The sequence below is a fragment of the Cheilinus undulatus genome, linkage group 17, assembly GCF_018320785.1.
Source record: "Cheilinus undulatus linkage group 17, ASM1832078v1, whole genome shotgun sequence".
Lineage (NCBI taxonomy): Eukaryota > Metazoa > Chordata > Actinopteri > Labriformes > Labridae > Cheilinus > Cheilinus undulatus.
The window spans coordinates 19790639-19813362 of NC_054881.1; the positions used below are offsets into that span (position 1 = coordinate 19790639).

Below are 22724 nucleotides of genomic sequence, written 5' to 3' on the forward strand. Positions count from 1 at the left end.
TAATATTTCCCTCGGCCTTTTAGACAAAAGGACAAATGTTGTCCATGGTTCTTAATCCCCCACAGGAATATAGAATAATTGCTTTTTCTGGCTCTAGGGCCTCTGTTTTGAATATTAATTGTTTTGAGGGTTTAAGAAAGGAGGCTAACAAGCTGTTTACCAACTTTGCATGATTATTAGCAACAACACATGAGGGTTATATTTCTTAGCATACCTAAACTCTGGGTCTGTACTTGTTATTAGCCTTCAAATAAAGTCATTACATTTTTCTAAAAAGCCTCACAGAGACTCTTACGGTCAGTTAAACGTACCAGAGTGTTGTGAGTGTGAAGCTGAATCCAAATTCCCAGACGTACCAATCTTGTTGACTTCTCCTAGTCTTTGAGGGTCAAAAGTACACTTAATGTAGAAGTGCAGTGCTACTTTGGGAGCAGACTACAACAGACTTGACAGTTACTGAACTCCTAATTCAGCCAACACAGACATTAAATTTTTGCTCCTCTAATTGCAGATTCAGTCAGCAGAAGGCGTTTTAAGAAATACATGAAACAATTACTTTATAAAAACACTTGAACCATATAAGCCAGAATATTCTACCACATTAACACACAAATGTAAAGGTAAAGGAGACTTTTAAAAAGGTATGGATGATGAATTATTTTATTAGAATTATTTAATTCTGTTCATGGCACATGATTGAGTATTCATGCGTTGAAGACTTCTATTTAATATCACAATGAATGAATGAATGATTTGTTTTAGGTCTGGTCATTTACACAAGCCATCCCTCAGGGAATTGGTATGTAGGAGTGACGCTCGGTCCAATAGATAGGCTTAATGATTCAGTCTTTTTGAAATACTATTTATATGTTTTGATGAATTTAAAGACTATGACCCAAAATCTAAAGACCTTTTAATAAGTATAACAGGCAGTTTTAGCTGTTGTAGAATGTCTCAAAATTTGTCATGAAGTCATACAGAAACATCAAGAAATTAAGCTTAGCGTTAGTTCATGCAGTACACTGCAGTCATACGCCCATCCTCGATGAGCTGATACCAGTTACTGCCTCCCAGCTCATCGAAAATGGAAAGGCAAAGCATTGACCTACCCAGGAAGCATCTTTTGAGCAGAGCCTTCTCCACCAAGTAAAACTGTATATCCATTTTGCAATAGAATGGTTAAATTTATGATGAGAGTGTTCCTGACTGAACTATACTTTTTCAGATTCAAATATGATAACACAAATTTAAATACTACAGTTCAGGACAACATACAAAAAAATCACAAATAATGTCATATTTTGAATGAATGTTGATGCTCAGCCACAGTTTCTGACATCTGAACCTCTTTGAAGGGCAATAGGGGCCCAGATGGACGTAACGGCAAACAAGGACCCAGAGGAAGCAAGGTATGAAATACATTTAAATAATAGATGGTATTTACCCCACAGAATTGGAAATATTTTGCCAAAGTAAAGCTAGTAAATTTTGTTTATTCATCCATTTTGCTGTGACATCTGGCTTGAGAGACTCAATTTAGTTGCTTTCTTTGTTCTCTTGAAGTTATTAATGTGGTTTTCTTTCATGTTTTTTTATAAAGGGTCGAACAGGAAAGCGAGGCAACCCTGGACAACCAGGTCCATCGGTAAAGTTACTCTTATTCTAAAGCCTATGAGACTGTTACCATATTGTACTTTTTCTTACAATCAAAGACCTCAACCTTCTCTCCCTGCTATGAGATTACATTTTTGTGATTTGATACTGTATTAAATACATTTATTCATTGAATTGATTACTATAACGAAGTGAAACCTTAGGAGTAGTTACATTCATTTAGATTTCAACACTTGATGCCTTAATCTCAAAATGTACATTTGTGCATTTATTCAATTATTTATGTATATTTTTAAACTGTAGGAATAGTCTAAATAATGTACGTGTTTGTGTTTTGTTTGACCTTTCCCAGGGTTTGACAGGGCCTCCTGGACCAGAGGGACCAGAAGGAAAGCCTGGTACACAGGTTCCCATTCTCTATCATATTACAATCCTTTCAACTGTTACTGCCATGTGTGGGTGCTTCTCTATGTGTCCTCCTCTTTTCTCCACTTACTCTACTAGCATTACTCTGTATATACAGTATTTTTCTTCAAGAACTGTGTGGCTGTCCTAATATTTGCTCTTTCTTGGGGTATTTTTACCTTTTTGCAGCGTTTTTGTTCAGAGACAGCACAAACCACAGTCACACACCACAGCATTTAAAGCCTAACATCTGTTTAATCATCTTTTGCTTAAGCTCATGATAATCTATAAGAAACACACAAGGCAGCTAACAAACCTATCTGGACATCCATTTAAAACAAAGAATCATACTGTACAAAATAGAGAAAACAACACAATAGATGATTTAGTTATTTGAAACAGAAAGAATTTGAAAAAAAATTTACGTTTAGGCTGCCATGATTGTGCAATGCACTCTGGGTAGTGATATCAAATGGTTTCATTTCCTTCTTCCCATATCATTTTTAATGTAGCCCCAGTCCTAAAGCCTTGATAACTCTAACCTGAGTACAATCTAAACTACTGACATCACTACCCAAAATGCATTGCACAACCATGGCTTGTACAAATCTAATGTTTTACTTTGGACATCAAAAATATAAAAGAGACTGATATTAATGTGATATGGTCCTATTATGGACCTACTGTGTGTCCTACTATTCAGGGTGTCCTTTAAAAAATAGACTTTACAGGCTGCTAAGATGGTAATTTCCTCAGACTTTTTAAAGTAAAGAATAATAGTTAAATAATTGTTGTTGGTTTTTTTTTTTGTTTTTTTTTGCACTTTTCAATGCAAGTTACAAGGTGCGTCATGATATTGATAAAAGCAAAACAAATAGTAGATGCAATCATACAGAGGTGCAAACAAGCAATATTTAAATACCTGATTGTGAGATAAAAAATTAATAATAACATATCAAATAATATATTTTTTTGTAAAAGACATAAATAAACTCCTGCACACTTGTAACTTGCAAACATACCTTTGTTATCAAGGAATTATTGCCATAAATACAAATATATATACACACTGTATGTCTGCAATTGAGACAGAGTGCTGGAGTTTACTTGAACATTTCCTTTAATGTCCTGAGCTCCTTGTGTTTGTAGCAATAACTTACTCAGGCAGCAGGAGGCAATGTTGCACAATGCAGGACCTCTCTGAGGCGCTGTATAACTACATGCTGTGTTAAGCTTTATAGTATGTGCTGCATGGTTTATGCTGTGTTTTGCCCTATCAGCATTTTATAGCATAAAATTCTAACATTTAACTGTGAAGATGACTGTAAGAATTGTGTGATTATAAAACAATAATGATTACATTAAAATAGGAAGTCAGAGGTAATGGATAGGATGCCTTAGCGTTTGTAGTCTTAATTTGGTGGCTCAAAGTCTCCACTGCTGTTTCAGTGTGTTTTTTCCTAAAGAAAAGTGCTGAACAAATGAAAAAGAAGTCTATATCAGATTTATGAAGACCTATATGATATTTGGAGAGTGCATTTCTTGGTTTTCTTGCCAAAGTTCAGCTTTAAAGGCTGATAAAATCTGTTGCCTGTTTTCCTAATATGAAGTTAAAGCAAGTAGAAAGTAAGCTTAATTCTTTATCTGTCTTAAACTGTTTATTAACTCTCAGACGCAACGGTTACCATGTTTAAGTACACTTTGTTAGATCTTTTCAACTCTAAGAAAAGGCTTCCATATTTAGTACATGTATCCTTTGCAAATTTATGTAAGATGAAGTGGCATGTAGTTTCCCCTACTGTTTTAATAAATCCTGCTCACACCAGTTGTCAACATTTGATATGGATGATCTGATCCCAGGTGAACAGCTCCAGGTACGGAGTTCGCACTCCAGTGATGTACCATAAATGAATGCATTTATCTCTACATTTGTCTCCAGTAATCACTTAGGATTCTTCTGCACTCTATATGTAAATAAACATGAAGCCTCTTTCACTGTTGTTAGCTTAATATAGTCAAACTGGTTAAAAAAGTGCATCTTACATCCATTACAGGTAGATTTATGTTTTATGAGGTCATCAACCCTATAGATTATCAGTTTCCTTAGCAATTTGCATTAATTAAAGATAACTGGTGGAAGGTCACATCCCATCCTTAGGTCACATCCCTGCCTCCCGCTGTCCCTTGTCCGTCGTTCCCTGTACCTTGCAGAATAAAAAACAGACTCCACATTTGTCCTGTTTTTTTTTTTTTTTTGACTGCTATCGCGGATGAACAACATTATCTCATGGGGAGTAACATGAATATTATATTGAACATCTACAAAAAATGTCCACACATGCAGTGCTTAACAAATTTATTAGACCACCACCCAAAGTAAGGTTTATGCCACAGCTGCCTTAAATTAACAGCATTGGTAATTACCAAAATCATTTTTATGTTTCTGCAATGGTTAATACGCCAATATGTAGAAGCTCTTTAACCCAAATGATATTTTTAATGCTAAAAAATAATTATTATTGTTATCTATGAATTTTCAAATTTACTGATTAACAAAAAACTGAAAACATAGTAAAGCACATTAATATTTCTTGATTAAAATGTCAAATTTTAATTATTTACTTGCATTCCTGAACAGAAAAATTAGCTTTAGTGGTTGAATGTTATGCTTGACTAGTTTCTGACTTTTCAGAGAAGCCATGTGAGCCGGCTCAAATTTGGGTATAAAAAGGTGAATTTAGTTTGAAATTCCTCATTCCTTTTCAAAATGGTAAAACGTGGAGAGCTCACTGAAAATGAAAGAGTCCGCATTAAAGCACCTCATGATGCTGGATGGTCTCTGAGACAAATATGACAGGTGGTCTAATAAATTTGTTAGGAACTGTATAAACCATTGGCTTCTGATGGCTTTGAATTTTTAGAATATCATTGAAACGGTTTACAAACCAAAGGAGGTCTGGTTGTGGTTTGTCACCTCACTGTAAAGTTATTGTTTAAAAAAATTGTCTTTATTTTACCTTTCACTGCTTTCTTTTCCTTCCCCATACCAAGTTGATTTCTTTGCCTTAACTGTTATATTGCAATTAGTGGCATCAATCTCTCAAAAATATCACCTTTACATTCTGTCCATCATGCTTTGCTATTTTCATCTATCATTGGTTCAGATATCAAAGAAAAACAAGCTTTACCAGAATCAAAACAAATAAATATGCACCACAAGATCAGCCTCTGTGCAGACGATATTCACATTTACCTAGCAATATCACATAATGATGTTTCTTCCAACCAGAAAACATTTTCTTTTTCTTTTTTACAAGACTGAATGAATTAATAAGGATGGATGATTTGAGGTCATAATAAGATTTATTTAGGAAATAGTAACTTTTTACACTCCAAAAAAAAGATAATATTTTTGCTGTTTTCTTTGTGTTTCAGGGTCCCTCGGGTGCAGCTGGCAGTGTTGGCAATAGAGGCCCAACGGTGAGTCTCAGTTTCAGAATGAACTCAGTATGTAGCTCATTATATCATTCCTCTAGTCAGCACTGTGCCACAGACTTAATGGTTCAGCAGAATAAACACATAATCACAGGTTTACAAGACTGACTAGAGTTACGTGTGAGGAATTCTACTGATAGGATAGGAAGGAATTTTTAAAGGCAGTGTTTCTTGCAGCACTGCTTCTCATATTGAATTGTTCATGAACAGACTAATAGCTGAAATTAACTTCTGTCAACTGGCATTAGTCAACACACCCTGTGGACAGTGATGAAAAGGCTTGTATATAAAAGCATTATGATTTACTATGCTTGTAACTACCACCTATGTTCTAAACCTACAGTTGATGTAGAAAAGCAAGAATAACATTGGGTGGTGAAATCATAAATAACATGAGGTAATTTAATGGTGCTTTAATGCTGGGTGGCTAAAATTATCTCTGTTCATGGAGAACCAAAGTGAAAGTCCCAAGTAAGTCATCCTACATTTCTGAGATATGTAATATACTTAGGAGAAGACACTGCTAACACCAAACATCCTATAAAATTATTTTTATTGTTTTTTAGTTGGGTTGTGTTGGTACTTTGCATTAGTAATTGCATTAGCCTCCAGTGATTTCAGTGAATGTCGCCCCTTAAAGATGACTCGCTGGTCATTCTGGCAATACAGCGCTATAGACAGATAGACCTTCTCATCATAATATAGCAAATTTTTGGTAAAACTGGGCCAAGAAGCAATGCTGGCTCAAACTTATGCGCTGTCAAATAAGTGTTTTATTTTTTTACACAGAAAGCCTCTGTGTTTGGCATTATTTTGCAATGTGAGCTTCAGCTACATGCTATTCTGCCTCAGTGTGTCTGATCAGCTGATTGGGACTGTAGCTTGTACAGAGACAGCATAACAGAGTTAGCTAAAACTTGTTATTTAAGCTCAGTTTTCCACTTCAGCAGCTGACACATTGTTTTCATAAAGTAAACATATCTTGCTGACTGTAACTTGTCTTATTATCAGACACTAGAAGAATAAAGCCACTGCTATAAACTTACATGTATGAAAAATTTCCATGCAGGTTGGGGTTAGTTTTTCAAATTTATCTTTTAAAACTGGAAGCAGTTTCTTTACAACAGTATTCAGCAAGGCAGGGAACTCTGGATGAAGAGTGATGCAGGCTATAGGTGTCTGTGAACTGCTATCTTCTGATGAAAAATGTTCTGAGGTGTTGTAAAGTCCCACTGCTGACAGCAATAGCTCTTCATGTTTGTGGGCATGTGCTCACTGTTTCCACACCTGTACCACCAAGTAAATTGCTCTCCAGTTTCCACTGAAGCATCCTTCATCTGTCTTTCTCCCTGCTGAGTCTCTATCTGGAGAAGTTGTTTCAGTGTACTCCAGCTGATAAAAGTCTCTCCTCATATCCATGGTAAATGTCACATCATCATCAAGTTTAAATTGCTTGGTTTAGTTCTGGCTTATTTTGTGATTGTCCCTGCTGAAGCCCACCTCCAACAGCTGATTAGATACGCTGTGAAAGAAGAACATATAACTGAAGTGTTTTATGAAGTCTTCGGAATTATGTTTGTAACTCTGACCCTATTTTTTATAGAGACTCTTGCTAAGAAGTATGTGGAAATCTTAACCGTTCTCTCATATGTATGGAAAACAGCATTTTCCATATCACAGCCATTAATGACTCAGCTTCTGCACTTTTCTTGAAGGTTTTCACATCCTGTGTTCCAGTTCATTCCAGAGGTGATAGATGAGGTTGTGTCTGTTCAACACAAAGGATAAATTTCCTAGAGACCTTTTTGTTCATAAGAGAACATTGTGTTGATGAAACTATAAAAAAAACCTCTGAATTCACTAGACTAAAGTCAAACTTTTACCAAAAGCATCATTGTTTTTAAGCAATCCATGCCAACTATTTGTGGTCCCATTGTCCAGGAAAACTTGAATTTCCACCAAAGACCATACTGTGTTTGGCTACTGAGTAAAAAGTTTTATAATGCCAAATTAACAGCCTCCACATTATCGACTGCTCAAGTTAACAAAGACAAATGCCGCTGTTAAAGAGCTGCAAATTAAACTCTTAGTCAGTAATTCATTATTTGTAGTGGTACAGAGGGAGTAGACTCATGAATCTTGAAATGACCAATAAAGAATTAAACTGCAGATTTAACAATTACAGTGTCTCCGGCAGGAAATTTGCAAGTAAAGGTGATAGCAAGCAGGCTTATGATCAAAGTAAGCTCCCCTTCAGTAAAGCACTTGTTCTTCACATATTGAACAAACACTATAGGGACATATGTCACAATTTGGTATCACAGACTTTCACTGAGACATTAGGGTTCAAGTTTTCTTACTAATTGCCAGTTATAGATGCAAGGGCTACACATACATGTTTAAATATAGAAGGTCTGACCCTAGCTGAGGTGGGGCCCTTCAGGCTCATTTATGCTCTATGTTCACAATTCATACAGATACAGATGGAGCTTTCTGTCCATACTATTGCCACTCAGTAGGTTGTATGTGTTTGGAGGAATACCAATACAAAAACAGGACTTACACTATGTTGACAAAAGTATTTGGCCACACCTGTTAATTATTGAATTTGGGTTTCTACATCAGTACTCATTTTGTGTCCTTGTTTCCTGATAAATGTTTATATTTAATTATTTGCTTTCCTTTCAGGGTTTTCAAGGAATTGCTGGAAACAGAGGGGAAGATGGCCCACCAGGTTCCCTGGTATGCTTTGTTGTCATTCTGTGGTTGTTTCATTTTAAAGACAAAGGTTTGGAGACACTATAAGGGATTTGATTTCTGTGAAATTGAGTTTTTGTGAAAGGGGGCAGCCAGGGAGAAAGTTTTTTTGAGGTTAAACAGATTCTCTGAAGCATATAAATGGAGAATATTGGGAATCTATTTACTGTGAAAACTGTTTTTAAATCTTCAGCCAACAGCGTTTTTCTGATGTTTGATGTGATAATATCTAAAGTAAGCTGAGCTAAATCATCACAGCCAAGCTATCTTCCACTTTAACTATATTCAGACTGAAACAAGCATTTTTCTGCAGAGGTATTTGTCTAAAAGTAAAAGTGATCTGCAGTGTCCTTGTTTACTGATTGGGTGTCACAGTAAAGGTCAAGATGTTAAAAGTGATATAATGTCTATACAGCTCTGCAAATTGAAGTGACTAAACTGATATCAGCATGCCCAGATTGGTGTTTTGGTCCTTTGGTGATCGTGTTTGTATCTGACAGGGTCCACCAGGGAAATCAGGGCCTCAAGGTGCACCAGGCCCCACAGGAGACAGGGTGAGTGAGCGCTCATGCTCAGAGCAGCCGTAACCTAAATTACATTTACACCAAGATGTGTGCTTCACATGTGTCACCATGTGTTATGTGGTTATGTGTGTTTTGTGTGATGGTCTCAGGGTTTCACAGGGAAGCCGGGCATGGAGGGACCCCAGGGCCCAGTAGGCATGTATGTAAGTGATTCCATAACAAGGCACATACAAGGAATACACCTGTACCACCTTTTTACATCTATAACACATTGAATGCACAGTATGAAGCACATTAATTTGTCCTTTTTAATATATTTTGAAGGTTCTCAGAGCAACAGAAAAAGAGATGAAATTGTGAAATAATTTTAATACACCCCTGAATAAAAACCTTAAACTCCAGCAGAGTCATAAAAAGCCATAAATACCCTGAAAATTGTGTTTACAATTTCAGGGTATTTATCCAGTGCCTTGAACTTTATGTAATCTTTATTGAACAAGGAATATTTCCACTGAGTTACAAAAATTTATTTTGCAAGGGTGTCCTGGACAAGACAGCAGCATGAGAAGCTCCACACATATGAAAAACAACAGACTAAAACACAACGGCAACATCTGTCCACAAATCAGCAGTAAAACATACACATACACTGGTCAAATGTTCCTTTATTCTCTAGTAACAAAGCCCTCTGGCTTATCATTTAACCAAGGTAGCAGGTTAACTTTTAATGGCTAAAAATACCGCCGACAGCTCAAAACTTGCTACGGCGACTGTGGCTCAGCCATAGAGTCTGTAAGGTCTCAGTTGAAAGGTTGTTTTGTTGTTTGATCCCTAGTCTGTATCTTGAAGTGTCTTTAAGCAAGACCGTGAAACCCAAATTGCTTTTCAATGGCCATTGGTATGAGAATGCACATGAATCACATATAACCATTTGTACTGAAGGTACTTCATCAAGCAGCCTCTGCCATCAGCGAAGAAATGTACATAAATGTGACATAGTGTTTAAGTGGAAGATTATAAAAGTGTTACTTGAGTTGAGTTGAGTGGAAGTGGATGGCCTGTGCTGCGGGAGTGGGCAGTAATGGTCAGAAATCCAGCGAGGGTGGGTGGGAGGCAGGGCTATAATGCTCACATTCATAATGAAGTTGGTGCAAAATGTGTTTTTGGATTTCATGAGGAATCTTCAATAGCTGTGTGCTGTTGACTGTCATCTGCAGCCAAAGCCAAACAACTGGCCTGTTTCATGTCATTGTCAGAAATCTAGAACCTTTCTGTTTTGACTTGTAGTTTATTTTTTATTTTTTAATTAGTAATGGGGGGTTTTTCAATTGATACTTTGTGTGCCAGTAAAGGCAAGCTTTCAATACCAAAACCATTTTTTTGATCCAGGCTGTAAACAGGTTTACTACAGCTGTTTAATAGGAGTAGTTAAATAGGTTGTTTATATGACATTCTTGACTTTTGTTGCCAGCCTTCAGTGGATGCTTGAGGAACTGTAACTTTGAAGTACCTACGTGAACTGTAAACTAAGCCAACTTCTTTGTGCTCTATCTTACATAATTGAGTGTAATATATCTTCTTACATGACTCTTGTAAGGAGAACATAATAGCACACAACTGATACAGCTATATGTGTGTCAGTAATCTACAAATCTGCAGAAGCTTGGTTAATTTAGCTTACTAACATGGGACTAAAGGTGTCAAAAATGTTTCCAGCACTTTGTGGTTCAGTACCATGAAGAATCTTGGCTTCTTTGACTGCAATGGGGGTCAGATCAACTCTTGAAAAATCTTCTCAAAAAAAGTAGAGAAGTAATACTCAAGAGGTTAATGTTATCCTCTACATCACTCATCAGCTAGAAATGATAAATTACATTTTATTACTGAGCAAAATCATAAGCCCTACCACTGACAGAAATCTTTACATTTCTTTGACAGAGGTTAGATAATCTTTGACTCACTATTTTGCCATGACTTGATGACTAATGTTATTTTTTTATCTGCTGTTCCTTCGATCAACAGGGTATCCAGGGGAATGTGGGCATGCGTGGTCCTCCAGGGCTCAGTGGAGAAAGGGTAGAGTCCTCTGCATCTAAATAGTCTTTAATGTCAAAGTTGTGAAAGTGAGAGTTTAACTGGTTGAAGCAAGGTTCAGGAGAAGAGAGCCAAACAGTCAGCAGTGATAAACTTTGGAGATCAGGGAATGAAAACCCATTTTTTCAATAATAGTAATAAACCCATCTTTCTCTCCTGCACCAGGGTGAGCCAGGTGTACGAGGTTTACCTGGACCAGTTGGGAAGCCAGGACCCGCTGTAAGTGTCTATATTTTATTTCTGATTTTTATTTTTATTTTTTTTGACCCCTGGGATCCGTTAAAGGAATATGAGAGTCCATCTGAGGATTGTTCTGAGGATTTGATCAGGACAGTAGCTATGATTGGGTCAAACTGAAGAGGGTTTGGGAAATAAAAGTAAACTACTGAAGTGTGCAGCTGGTGTGCAGAGACTGTTTATGGGGAGAACAGGCTACAGTGATTGATTTTGTTTGGAGCCAGTGGTGGCAAATCTAATGGCAGAGAGACAGAGGACAAATAAATTGCTCCAATCCCCATCTGCCTGTCCCCAAGGCCAGGTGACATCCTCAGTGACGAAGCAGTTTTCCCCAAATGTTTTAAACCCATTTTAATGTGCAGGCGTTGTTTGTAGATCAAGGAAGCTAGTGGCAATGAATTTTGTGGAGTTTTAGACAGGACCAACATACCTACTTCAGCTAAAGTCTCTTCCTATTCTAAAGTGTTTTAAGGACTGGAGTTTTTTGCCTGAACTACATTTACATGTATCGGTAACAGCTAGAATAAATATGTGAATATCGGCATATCAAATATTATAAAAAATCCAGTATCATGCATCTGTATTAAAAATATATCCTTTTTGAGTGCAATTTTAAGTACTTAAGCTGCAGATACAGAAAATATAGCCTAAGTATCAATGTTTAGCAGATATATTACGTAGAAATTTGTACTGTATGATAATTGGGGGGGGGGGGTTGTGAAGTTGGAGGCTTTTTAATGAGGAGAAGCAGCAGGCTTCCTGCAGAGAACACATTACCACTAAACAAAGTGTTAAACTCCAATAGAGAGTGCTTTTGTTAATTGTCCTATCAAACACACTCATACGCATTGGTGAATACACAAAGTTGCACACACACTTAAGTCTCTATGATGTAAAACCACTTCCATTCATTATTTTAACAGCTCTAAAACTTGTTTTCCATTTGTCATTTCCCTTGCCGTGGTAAACATAACATTAACAGGTGAAGTTTTCTCCCTGAAACTTTTCAAAGTTTTCCCCAGAAAGAAATCAGTCTTCTTCTTTAGGTTGGTCAGATTAAGGAACGAGAAAATCAATGATATGCACAAATAATTACTTGGATGGGACTGTTTTCAGAGTTATGTTAACTTCCTGTCCACAATGCTCCCTGCAGTGTTACTGAACATGTTTTTGGCTGACTGCTGAGGTCAGCCCTACTTATGGCTTTGTCTGCATACTGACTGACTGACTGACTGACTGACTGACTGACTGACTGAGTAACTGAGTGAGTGACCCTCCAAAGCCCTACCATAACAGAGTTGTGTTTGCTTGTACTGAATGCTGGTGGTAATGGCTGCCTCCACTGTGTTAACTAGAGCCGTACATAGAGTTGCGCTATGGGTGGGGTTTACTTGTGCTGAAAGCCCTCTAATAGCTGCCTCCACTGCTGTAAATACTCAGATATAGCTTTAGCATGGTCTCTGTTTCCCCAGATCTGGGCCACATTTCTGTATGACAAAGAATTAAAAAATCCCTGTAAGCTTTTCATGTTGGGATAGATGTTTTCACTCCTCTACTGACCTGCTTTGGCATGACTATGGGATAGTTAAGGGGGAAAAGGTAACTTCTTGTGTATGCTGGCTGCGTATGGAGTGATTAGCTCTGAATTAGTCACAGCAGCACTTTATCAAAACGGGACATTTCTTTATTAAAACAAGCCAAGACAGCAACACCAAATGCTTTCTGTAACAGAAAGGGTGTTTTTGCTCTTCTGCCAAACCGCTTCAGCATGAGTGTGTGATAGTTAAAGGGGGAATGGGTCACTTGTTGTCCTTGTATACAACAGCTACTAGCTGAACATTAGCTCGGTCTTAGCCAGACCAACACATATCTTCATCACAGTTACAATGAGAGCAACACGGAAAGCTTTCTGTGACAGAAAACAATGTTGTCGTTCTTCTGCCGCCCCACTTTGGCATGATTATGTGATAGTTATGGGAAGGAGTTAGTTGTTGCATACAGCTAATGAGTTGTTGTGGCCCAGCTAATGACTACTAGCACGCCTGCTAGAGTCATTAGCTGGGACCTGAGCTGCAGTGGTGCTTTTGTCTCAACCAGACGTGTCTTATCCAAACAAGCGCACAGAGAAACACTGAAAGCTTTCTGTGACAGAATGAAATGTTCTGGCTCTACTCCCAGTCTGTTTCGGCATGGCTTTCTGATCAGTGTGAGCTTGTCCCTTATTGTCTGGCGTTAGCTGTTAGTTGTTAGCTTGGATGTCGCAGTAGGACCGTTGCAGTTTACTCCGATCTGGACCACTGTTCTTGTTAAAACCAGAGCAGAGAGCCACACCCACAACTTTTCTGGTGCAGAGGAGAGGTTTTTGCCCTTTTCTTGTAGTGATAGTCTCCCCTTTGCACAGTAATAGCAAAGAATACAGAGAGCGTATTTTTCCCTCTGTTCTCTAACTGCACCTGAGTCGATGTGTGTCTGTGTTTAACCAATCAGATGCAGTAGAAGAAAAGCAGGAGGAGAGGGGTGATGACGCTGCTCAGGGTTCTCCACACACACAGAAGGAGACAGACAGAGAGAGAGAGCAACATGTAGCTTTTTACATTTCAGTAACCACTTACTATACCTTTGGCTAAAAATAATAAACTACTAACAATCATGACAAATTCACTCTGCCAGAACACACATTTCAGTCAGGCATTTCAACAGGCATCCCAGATAGTTGCGGTCAGCCAAGAAAATTTGTTGCAAAAAATTAGACCATATGCACTAACACAGCCAAAATGGTGAGCAGAGAAAGAGGAAAAAAATGCCCAAATGGACAAAAATGTCCCTAGAGATGCCTGAGGGTTAAGAGATACAGCACTGAAGACGAGGATTCATCAGCTGCTAGGCTAAAACACTTCAGTTCAGGATGAGATTGCCCATTTTAGCTCTTGTTTTTGTTACAGTTTATTGAGTGAAAACAACATTGTTTAACAGGGCAGAAAATCCGGTACTTTCAACCTTCAAAGTAACATTTATCTTTGTGGAGATTAACAGTATCATGAAAAGGAAGCAAATCTTTGCATACTTGTCAAGAGGTTATTTTAGTCCATCGAAACAAGAATTTTAATTTTTACCCACTTTTATCACCTGAAACAATGGTTTCAAACCTGGGGTCTTGGAGGGGCCAAAGATCTCAGGGTGAGAGCTTTGTCTGATTTAAAGTTCTAAGATGTTATGATAAATCTGACACTGAATAGTTAAATCAGGGTCTTTTGGTTAGAACAAATATAGGTCTATTTTTTTAGTATTTTATCTGTAAAACCCTGTCAAATTTATGTTACTTTTCTACATCAAATCACTTTTCTTCATGTGGGTCACGGTGGGCCCAGCTTTTTCTTAGATACAGGTCTGGGTGACTCCAAGAAAAACAGGTTAGGAATCAATGGCCCAAAATGTTCATCATGTGTTAATGTATATTTTTCTCTGCATCATTTTGTTCTTCACTAACAGTTTTCTATTTATCCATGATATGAGGGAATAAATTTTGATTGAAACCCTTCATTCTGACAAAATCTTGTTTATGTGTTTATTTCTTCACACATTATTCAGACAGAGGTGTGCTGTGGATGTCATAATCATGTTAAGACTTGTTTGTTTGTTTTTTTCACTTTTCAGGGTCTGCCAGGTCCTCCAGGAGAGAAAGGACCCCAGGGACCTCAGGTGAGAAAACTGCTATTGGAAGAAGCTTTATATTAAAGAGGGCTAAATGATAACCTTCCCAGAACTGTTGCTGTTGGACCTGAACTATAATGCAGCTTGTTTTATATTATGTGCTTTAAATTAAGTGCCATCATTTGTGTTTTTTAAGAGAGTCCTATTAAAAAAATAATAATAATAAATCTATAAAACATATTTTTATACTATTGCAATGCACAGATAACTGATTTGTTGTTCTTTCCAATAATGCTTAAAGTCACAATACATCTGTTTAAAGTTTTGGTACAAAAAAATAATACTAAACTAAGGCATGGGTTTGCATTTTGAGGGCTAGTCATCATGAAAAAAAAGGAAACTTTTGAAGCCATCAGACCAGTACTGTCAATGATCTGTTTCCATAACAAGCATGTGTTGTCTGTAACCCACAGGGTCGACCTGGAGATGAAGGTTCAAAAGGGATCCCAGGCCCAGCAGTAAGTGAAAAAAAAAGAAAAAAAAGAAAAAAAACAAAGTGAAATGAAACACTCTGCATCGTGACTTCATAAAGCATAATGGTTCATTTTTTAATACCCCATGTGAAAGATTAAGAGATTAAGATTATAATTGGACAGACATAATATTCTTTTCTCCGTCTTTTGGTCTGTGATTCATTCATGTGATTTATGATGCGCAAGCAAGCAAACTTTCCTTCTTAATTAGGAACTTCCTTTTTGTAACACCAGCAGTGCAAACACATCATTAAACTAGGCAGACATAAAACAAAAAGTTGTTAACAATCAGGTGTTTTTTTAATAGCAGTTTAAAATATCATCAGTACTCTTAAAAGAAGGAAAAATGAATAAGGATTTGTGAGTGTTCACCATAGAATGTGTAAGATGGAGCAACAGGCTCACAGGGCTCCCCCTGCTGACTGGCTGCAGTACAGATGATAAACCCCATTTCCTCCATGTTTACAGATGGCATACAGGTCAAACTATAAAGTTAAATCACGTGGGTTTTTTAACCCAGATTCTTCTGTGATTTTTAGATGATATCATACTGATTTTCCAAGTGATCATTTTTGCTCAGTAGTTTTGTTTTAAGGAATGTTGAAGTGCAGGTATACAAAGTATTTGTTTTTTAGTCTAAATTCCCCAATGCTCATCATTAAACAGTATGTTGCATTTTTCTTAGGATGGTGAAGGCATGACCCACTTAACTCTGCCTCAAATTGGCTAGTACTTGAAATTGGCTTAGTTGTTGATTAGCCAATGAGCGGCAGAGTACGGCTTATTATACATTGCAGCTCTCAGGAATATCAAGTGACGTGATTAGAGCTGGCACAGCTACTTTCCATCAGCCTGCTTCCCTCATCATAATTTCATAATGAGCCTTACTACTTGAAGTCAGACAGTTGAGGTTGGTGGTTGATGGTGCAAACCCAAAAGGCTTATTTTTAGGTATCAAATATGCAAGGGCAAACTATAACACAGTGATTTGCTGGATGTTTCTTTAAAGTGTGGCCATAAATTAGGAGTATGCACACTTCTGCAGGCATGACAACACCGAAGGTTGTAGGTAGTTACTTTACTTAAAAAGCAGATGTATTGTCATGATGTACAGCTCCACTGATGAGCAGAGGAGGAAAGGAGAGTAAAAATGTAAGCAAATGATTTTGTTCTGCTGTAGACCGCATCCACTAGACAGATCTCTGTTATTTTATCACTGAGAAGTTTAATTACATATATTGCAAAGTCAAACACCAAGTATAAGTAAAATAGGCAAAAATAAATAAATAAATAAATAAATCCTAGCACAATTACAGTGGTACAAAAGATTATAATGTGAATTGCATCAGTTTGACTCTTGCTTGATAAGGAAACCATGATCACTGCTCTCCACAAAGGTTTACTGCTTTCTACTTGCAAATTTCAGGTGTATTTCATGGATTTGACTATTCATATAAATAATGTAATGGGTGTGATAACGTGTGCTGCAGCTGAAGGGGCGTCATTTCAGTTCTACAACCAGCCAGCTCCCTTCTGCACATTTCTTGGCAATACATTTTGACTTGAGCTCACTGCTTCAGGGCTCATGTTTGCGGTATTGTGGCTTTTAATATGTCCTATAAAGGAGACTGTCCATAGGAATCTGAAGCCAATGATGTTGACTAATGATCTTTGGGAAACATATTTACCAGTTTGTGAGTCTTGCTGTTGGCTTCATTAATATAACTATTATCTATTTACATGCAGAATAATTTAAATCAATTGAGTTATAACTGAGTAGCAGAGCTAGAGACTAAAATACAAACAAAATCCAACAGTCAGCACTTAGACATGTCCTTTAAGTGACTTTATCTTTTTCAACCCAAAGTCTTCATCAATTGTTGTGCTCCTGAAGAGGAGTTCTTTTTGACTTTTGCCTTTTTTCCCATGGTTTTACACTGAAATACTAAAATGCATAAAATTGCCCAAAGAAAAGGCTAAAGTTGATATCCCTGTATGATTCTTCATTTGATTTGTGAAACATATATTGATATTAAAATGAGATTAGTCTCTGAAGCATGAGGGTTTCTTTCTGATTTGTTCATTTTTTTAGGGCCCTCCAGGTCTCCCAGGGTCTAATGGGGCAGCTGGAAAACAAGGACCTAGGGGAAGTCTGGGTCCCCCAGGACCTCAAGGGCCTCAGGGGCCAACAGGAATCCCAGTGAGTGGGTACCTAAACTCAACTGCTGCTCTTACTTTTAAAACCCAGACTCCTCATATTGTGTTTTGAGACAGAAATCCATGTTTTTTCCCAGTTAAATATATGTACTGTTCACCTGATTAACCTGTCATAGCATCACACTTTTTAACATTACCATAACACTGTCAAAATTTTGTCTCCAGGGCCCACAGGGTGCTGATGGGTTACTAGGAGCAGCAGGGGAAAGAGGACAAAAGGTAATTTGTAGTTCTTAGATGGGGGCATGTAGTGTCTGAAATTACATAGATAGCCCCTGTTTATGTTCAGTTTATTTAACATTTATTCAAGTCCCTACCACACTGAGGTTTTCCTGTTTTTCATAAACACAGATACAAAAATACACAATCAAAACCAGCATGCAAAAGATGATACTCAGCAAAAACAATTACAGTTTTTTCACTCTTTTGTTGCAGAAGAGCTAAATATGGACATTCAGAGTAAGGCCATAGGAGTGAAGCATCAGGCAGTCTGATGAGGGAGTTTGGTTTGGCCGAGTGTTTTAGTTTGGCTTAGATGCTATGTGAGACAGTGAATGCCCAATAAGGGGTTTATAGATAAATCTAGAACTATTGCCTGGTGCGTATATGCCTCAATGAGGTGGGCAATTGCTAGACAGTACGATTACAGTGGTGGGTCAAGAAGATCTGGCATGGTTTTGAACTTTACCTTGTGCCTTCAAAACGTTTTAAGTTCATCCTTGACTCACAGTGGACATTAATGCAAAGATTGAAGAAAATCCCTCAAAGCGTCCTTGAAATATCGCATTCACAAGAATGGCCCAGGCAGATGGACGAATAGACCTAAAATGAAATGCCTCTGTCCCTGATGGTAGGGACTAGTGCAGAAGGATCCAAGCGTTTATCATGTCTCTGTGCCAGAGAAGACCAGCCAGCACTGTCATGCAGACTACAGTGATGTGCTACAGGGAGTTACAGTTATTAATTTAAGAGTGGAGTTATAAACAGAGTAGAGGTATTTGAGGGTGAAAGCAGATCATATATACAATGTGTATATAAATTAGATGATATCAGCATAATCTAGTCAGACAAAAAGAAGCTTTGACATTACTTTTCATATAGTCCGGAAGAAAGTTACTTCAATTTCTATACAGAAACGCAGGCTTCGGCTTTAAGAGTTCAGCACGGTGCTTAAATATGTGACCCTTTCACTGCTGATTTGATACTGAACAAATTTTGTTACCTGCAGGGTTTACCTGGCCCACTTGGGGATGCGGGTCTTACAGGACCAGATGGACCACAGGTTGGTTTAGATGTGATTTAGAAATATTCTCATTTCACATTTACAAACAGCTTGTTTATTCATCTGTACTGTCAGATGCTCTTCTTTATCTTTAACATATCTTCGTAGTTAAGTATTTATACATTTAACAAAGTTACTGTATACCTTAGCGTAGCTTTGAGTTCTTTATATTGCAAAAATGAAATAATCAATGGTCAAGATGCTTAATTTGCATTAAAGATAACACTCATGATTGTCAATGACAAAGTGAACAAAACAATCAACAACAATATTTACACTTTTTTTTTTATCATTATAGTTATACATTCTTATATCTTTATATCTTATATCTTTATCTTTATTTATATCTTTATATCTTACATATATATATATCTTATTCTCATATCTGTGCTGAATGCTCAGCTGATGATCAAAAATAATCATGATCCATGACAAATAAGGAGCACAAATCATAAATGAAACAGCAGCAGATTAGCATCTTTCAGTAGCAGTCCATGCTTCCTTATGTAGAAGTATATGACGTAATATTCAGCGTTAACTGCAATGATAAAAAAGTCATATTTGTAAGGGAGGCTCCATCATGGCAGATGACACTTTGCTATTGAAAGAAAAAAATGAATTTCTTTTGCTTTTGGAATAATTTTAAATAATGAGAGTAATTTAAGTGGCCATCATGATACAGATGCTGTATATATCAAAGGAGTAGTCCTTTTAACGTAAGATGTTAAAAGATGTTTCAGGATAAAAATTCTATAACTGAATCTTCTTATTAGTCTTAATTGTCCCCATCAGGGTCCACCTGGGCAAACAGGAACCGAAGGCCTGCCTGGACAGAAAGGAGACCAGGTCAGTGATCATTCCTAAAGCTTCATTCCTTTCACAAACAACTTAAGAAACCACTTAGTCTGTGTCTGTTGTGTGGTGTGAGGCAGGGTTGACCTTGTCAATCTTCAGCCTCAGGTGGGATGAAATTATTGACAGCCAACCATGTCCATGCATCAAAAAGCCTGCAGTCAATAAATGTATCTGATTCCTGTCTTCTTATGTTGCCATGTTTGACAGGGGGACATTGGGCCATGTGGTAACCCTGGTCCTAGAGGGCCTCCAGGAGAAAGAGGTCTTGAGGGCCCAAAAAGCTTACAAGGACCACCAGGACCAGCAGGCAAAGAGGTGAGTGCATCCATCCGCTTTTAAAAAACATGATCCCAGACCACATGTGTTCATCTGCTGCTTCGCAAATGACCGAGCAGTTACACAGGAGGTGATTTTCCAATTCAGTGAAGAATTTAAGGACCTCATCACATCAGCATTACCTTCAGCTTGTTTATAATGATGGTAAACAGGCTGGAGGTAATGGTTTGTTGTTATTTTCAACAGATGTGCTTGTTGTGTCTTTTTATTTCTTGTTAGTGCTACAGACTATTGGCAGACTCAAAATATTTCAGGTGCTCTATGAGACATGTTTTAAAAAGAAACAAAATCACTTTTATATAAACCGTGAAATTAAATTTCCCAATGATGCAAAGATGGCAGCATTTAAATCAGATTTCCAGCGAGGCTTTCCAAATGTTTATTGTACAACAACAGGATGAGAAGAGAGCTGGCAGGGCTTGAAATTTGTGTTTTACCCTCAGTTACCACAGAAAAGTCAGGCCCACAATGGGAAAATGCACCTTCTGTTCTGAAAGCATCAGAAAATAAAACATTTATGGAGGCCAGGAGAGTCCTAATAGAGTGTGTAATTGTCTTTTTGTGTCGTATTTGTATTAAAATGCAATTTTTCAATCTGGCTTTCAGGGAAAAAACCTTTTTAAAGAAACAGAAGAAAAAATAAAATGCCAATAAGTGGAAACATGATCAAATTCAGCTTTAATGTCCACTGAAAAGTCTAATGGGACTCATCTTCTTATTAAATCCTATGCCAGACATTTATTGGCACACTACCAACACAAGTTGCTCTTCTTTTTGTCACAACATACTGAACTCCACATTCTTTTTCATTCCTCCTCTGCAGGGTGAAATCGGACCTCCTGGTGAAGTTGGAGGTCCTGGACCCAAAGGAGAGAAGGTGGGTTTACCACCTTTAGTTTGATGAAAATAGAAACAGAAGTTATTCTCTTCATTTCCGTGAGGACAATTGCTGTTACTCTGATCAACATGTGCAGTTTCTGATCAAACTCTGGTTGTATCCTGTAGGGAGAGGTGGGACCTCTCGGTTTATCTGGTAGAGAAGGCCCTTGGGGAGCACTTGGTGATAATGGTGAAAGGGGCCCAAAAGGAGAGAAGGGCCACATTGGATTAATGGTAAACTTTATCTTTATGTCTTTATGCATGTTTATTTAATAGTTCTGTTGTAAATTTTTAACCTTAAAACTCTCTTTAACACACTGTCTTTGAGTCATGTTTGCTGTAAACTTAAATGACCAGCTGTTTCAGAGAATTACTGAGCCTCTTTAAATGAAAGTATGCTTTTATATGTGACCATTTTTTAAGACGTAAGTCTTTGCTTAAACCTAATGACCTTTAGGCTGAGTGCTATGGTCAAAAGTTGAGAGGACAATAATTAGTAAAAGAAGGACTGACCTTGTTGGTTTAAGTGTTTTCATTAGATACATTTAAGACAAGTCAAGTCAAGTCAAGACAAACAGTACATGTTTGAGAGTATTATATCTTGATGCACCATTTAAAACCATGAGATGTAATTTCAGTCATATAGAACATTTATCTCACTCATGAGGACAAGTATGGGGCTTTTCCATTACATGGAGCGGCTCAGCTCTACTTGGTTTGACTCGGCACTGCAGTCCAGTGCGGCAGGGGATTTGCTTTTCCACCACAACCTGTTTGAGGGCATGTCTAGAGCTGATGGCGTAGTGTTTTGAGCCCTCCTCAATCTCTCTACACTGTCTGATCTGATTGACTTTTCATCATTTTAAAGCAGAAAGTCAACTGACTTTTCCTACATAGAAGTTACAGAACAGTTTTCAGATTGTTAATTTTTTTGGTCTCCAGGTAGCAGAACATGAACATAATCATATTTTTAGATTGGGCAGTAAGAACAGCATGCTATATTAGCGCCAGTTTATAAATTAAAGACTGACTCTGTCATAGGCTGAATGTTTCAAACATCTCCAGCATTTTTCTTTTAAAAGTCTAGATTTTATTTGTCAGTGAGAAGAAGAAAGGGTCAAACTTTTGTTATTAGTAGGTGCAGGGAAAGTTGTAATTCTGGATCTTCTTGGTCCTTTTTCTGATTTCGCTTGTCAGTGTGAGAACTCCAGCCATATGCAACTATCAGACCATAGTATGAGCACATAAATCTCATAATTTTCACTAAAAGCTAATGTAGTCCAGCATTTTCAGTTTGCAATGTTGAAAAATGCCCATAACATCAGCTGTTTCATCGCCACACTCTTAGCACTCACAGTTAGAAACAGTTCAACTTTTGGGAATATTATCACGCTTGTCAATGCCACAAAGCACTTTGTAAACCTCTGTTTTAAAGGTGCTATACAAATAAAGTTTATTATTATTATTATTATTACTTCTTCCTTACTGACTGGTCAAAATGAGGAAATGGTGTGACTTCTGACAATGGCTAAACAGAAACTGTTCTGAGTTGAAAACTACATAATGGATACTAACAAGGGAAGCAGAAGTCAACTTTCATAACCTGGCAGCAATAAATGCCAGCAAAAAGCAGTCTGAAACTGGGGCTTGCGCACTGCCTGCATCAAAAGGAATTTGTATTGATTAGTCAAATCAACAAGTGAAATGGCTCCTGATATCCTGTTTTTCCTCTTAAACAGGGCGAACCAGGTCTGATGGGTGAAGTAGGACCTGCAGGTCTAGGAGGGTTACGGGTGAGTTTGTGTCCATAATGAATCAATGACATGCAGCTCAGAGCAGCTTTTA

The 22724-nt window shown here is 37.6% G+C and overlaps 2 protein-coding genes across 2 annotated transcripts in view; both read left to right on the forward strand.

Moving 5' to 3' along the window:
- Window positions 1-8999, forward strand: part of LOC121525257 (collagen alpha-1(XI) chain-like) — a 108025-nt gene extending 99026 nt beyond the window's left edge. The window contains exons 29-35 of the mRNA XM_041811141.1: window positions 1393-1409; window positions 1601-1645; window positions 1967-2012; window positions 5455-5499; window positions 8203-8256; window positions 8772-8825; window positions 8945-8999. Of these exons, the coding sequence (XP_041667075.1) occupies window positions 1393-1409; window positions 1601-1645; window positions 1967-2012; window positions 5455-5499; window positions 8203-8256; window positions 8772-8825; window positions 8945-8990 (307 nt within the window). The 3' untranslated portion in view covers window positions 8991-8999. The remainder of the gene's footprint in view (window positions 1-1392; window positions 1410-1600; window positions 1646-1966; window positions 2013-5454; window positions 5500-8202; window positions 8257-8771; window positions 8826-8944) is intronic.
- Window positions 9000-10830: 1831 nt separating this feature from the next.
- The window catches only part of LOC121525258 (collagen alpha-1(XI) chain-like), a 30624-nt gene continuing 18730 nt past the window's right edge, over window positions 10831-22724 (forward strand). The window contains exons 1-12 of the mRNA XM_041811142.1: window positions 10831-10871; window positions 11055-11108; window positions 14781-14825; window positions 15251-15295; window positions 17403-17510; window positions 18756-18809; window positions 19602-19655; window positions 19742-19769; window positions 19872-19979; window positions 20824-20877; window positions 21006-21113; window positions 22619-22672. Coding sequence (XP_041667076.1) covers window positions 10831-10871; window positions 11055-11108; window positions 14781-14825; window positions 15251-15295; window positions 17403-17510; window positions 18756-18809; window positions 19602-19655; window positions 19742-19769; window positions 19872-19979; window positions 20824-20877; window positions 21006-21113; window positions 22619-22672 — 753 coding nt within the window. The remainder of the gene's footprint in view (window positions 10872-11054; window positions 11109-14780; window positions 14826-15250; window positions 15296-17402; window positions 17511-18755; window positions 18810-19601; window positions 19656-19741; window positions 19770-19871; window positions 19980-20823; window positions 20878-21005; window positions 21114-22618; window positions 22673-22724) is intronic.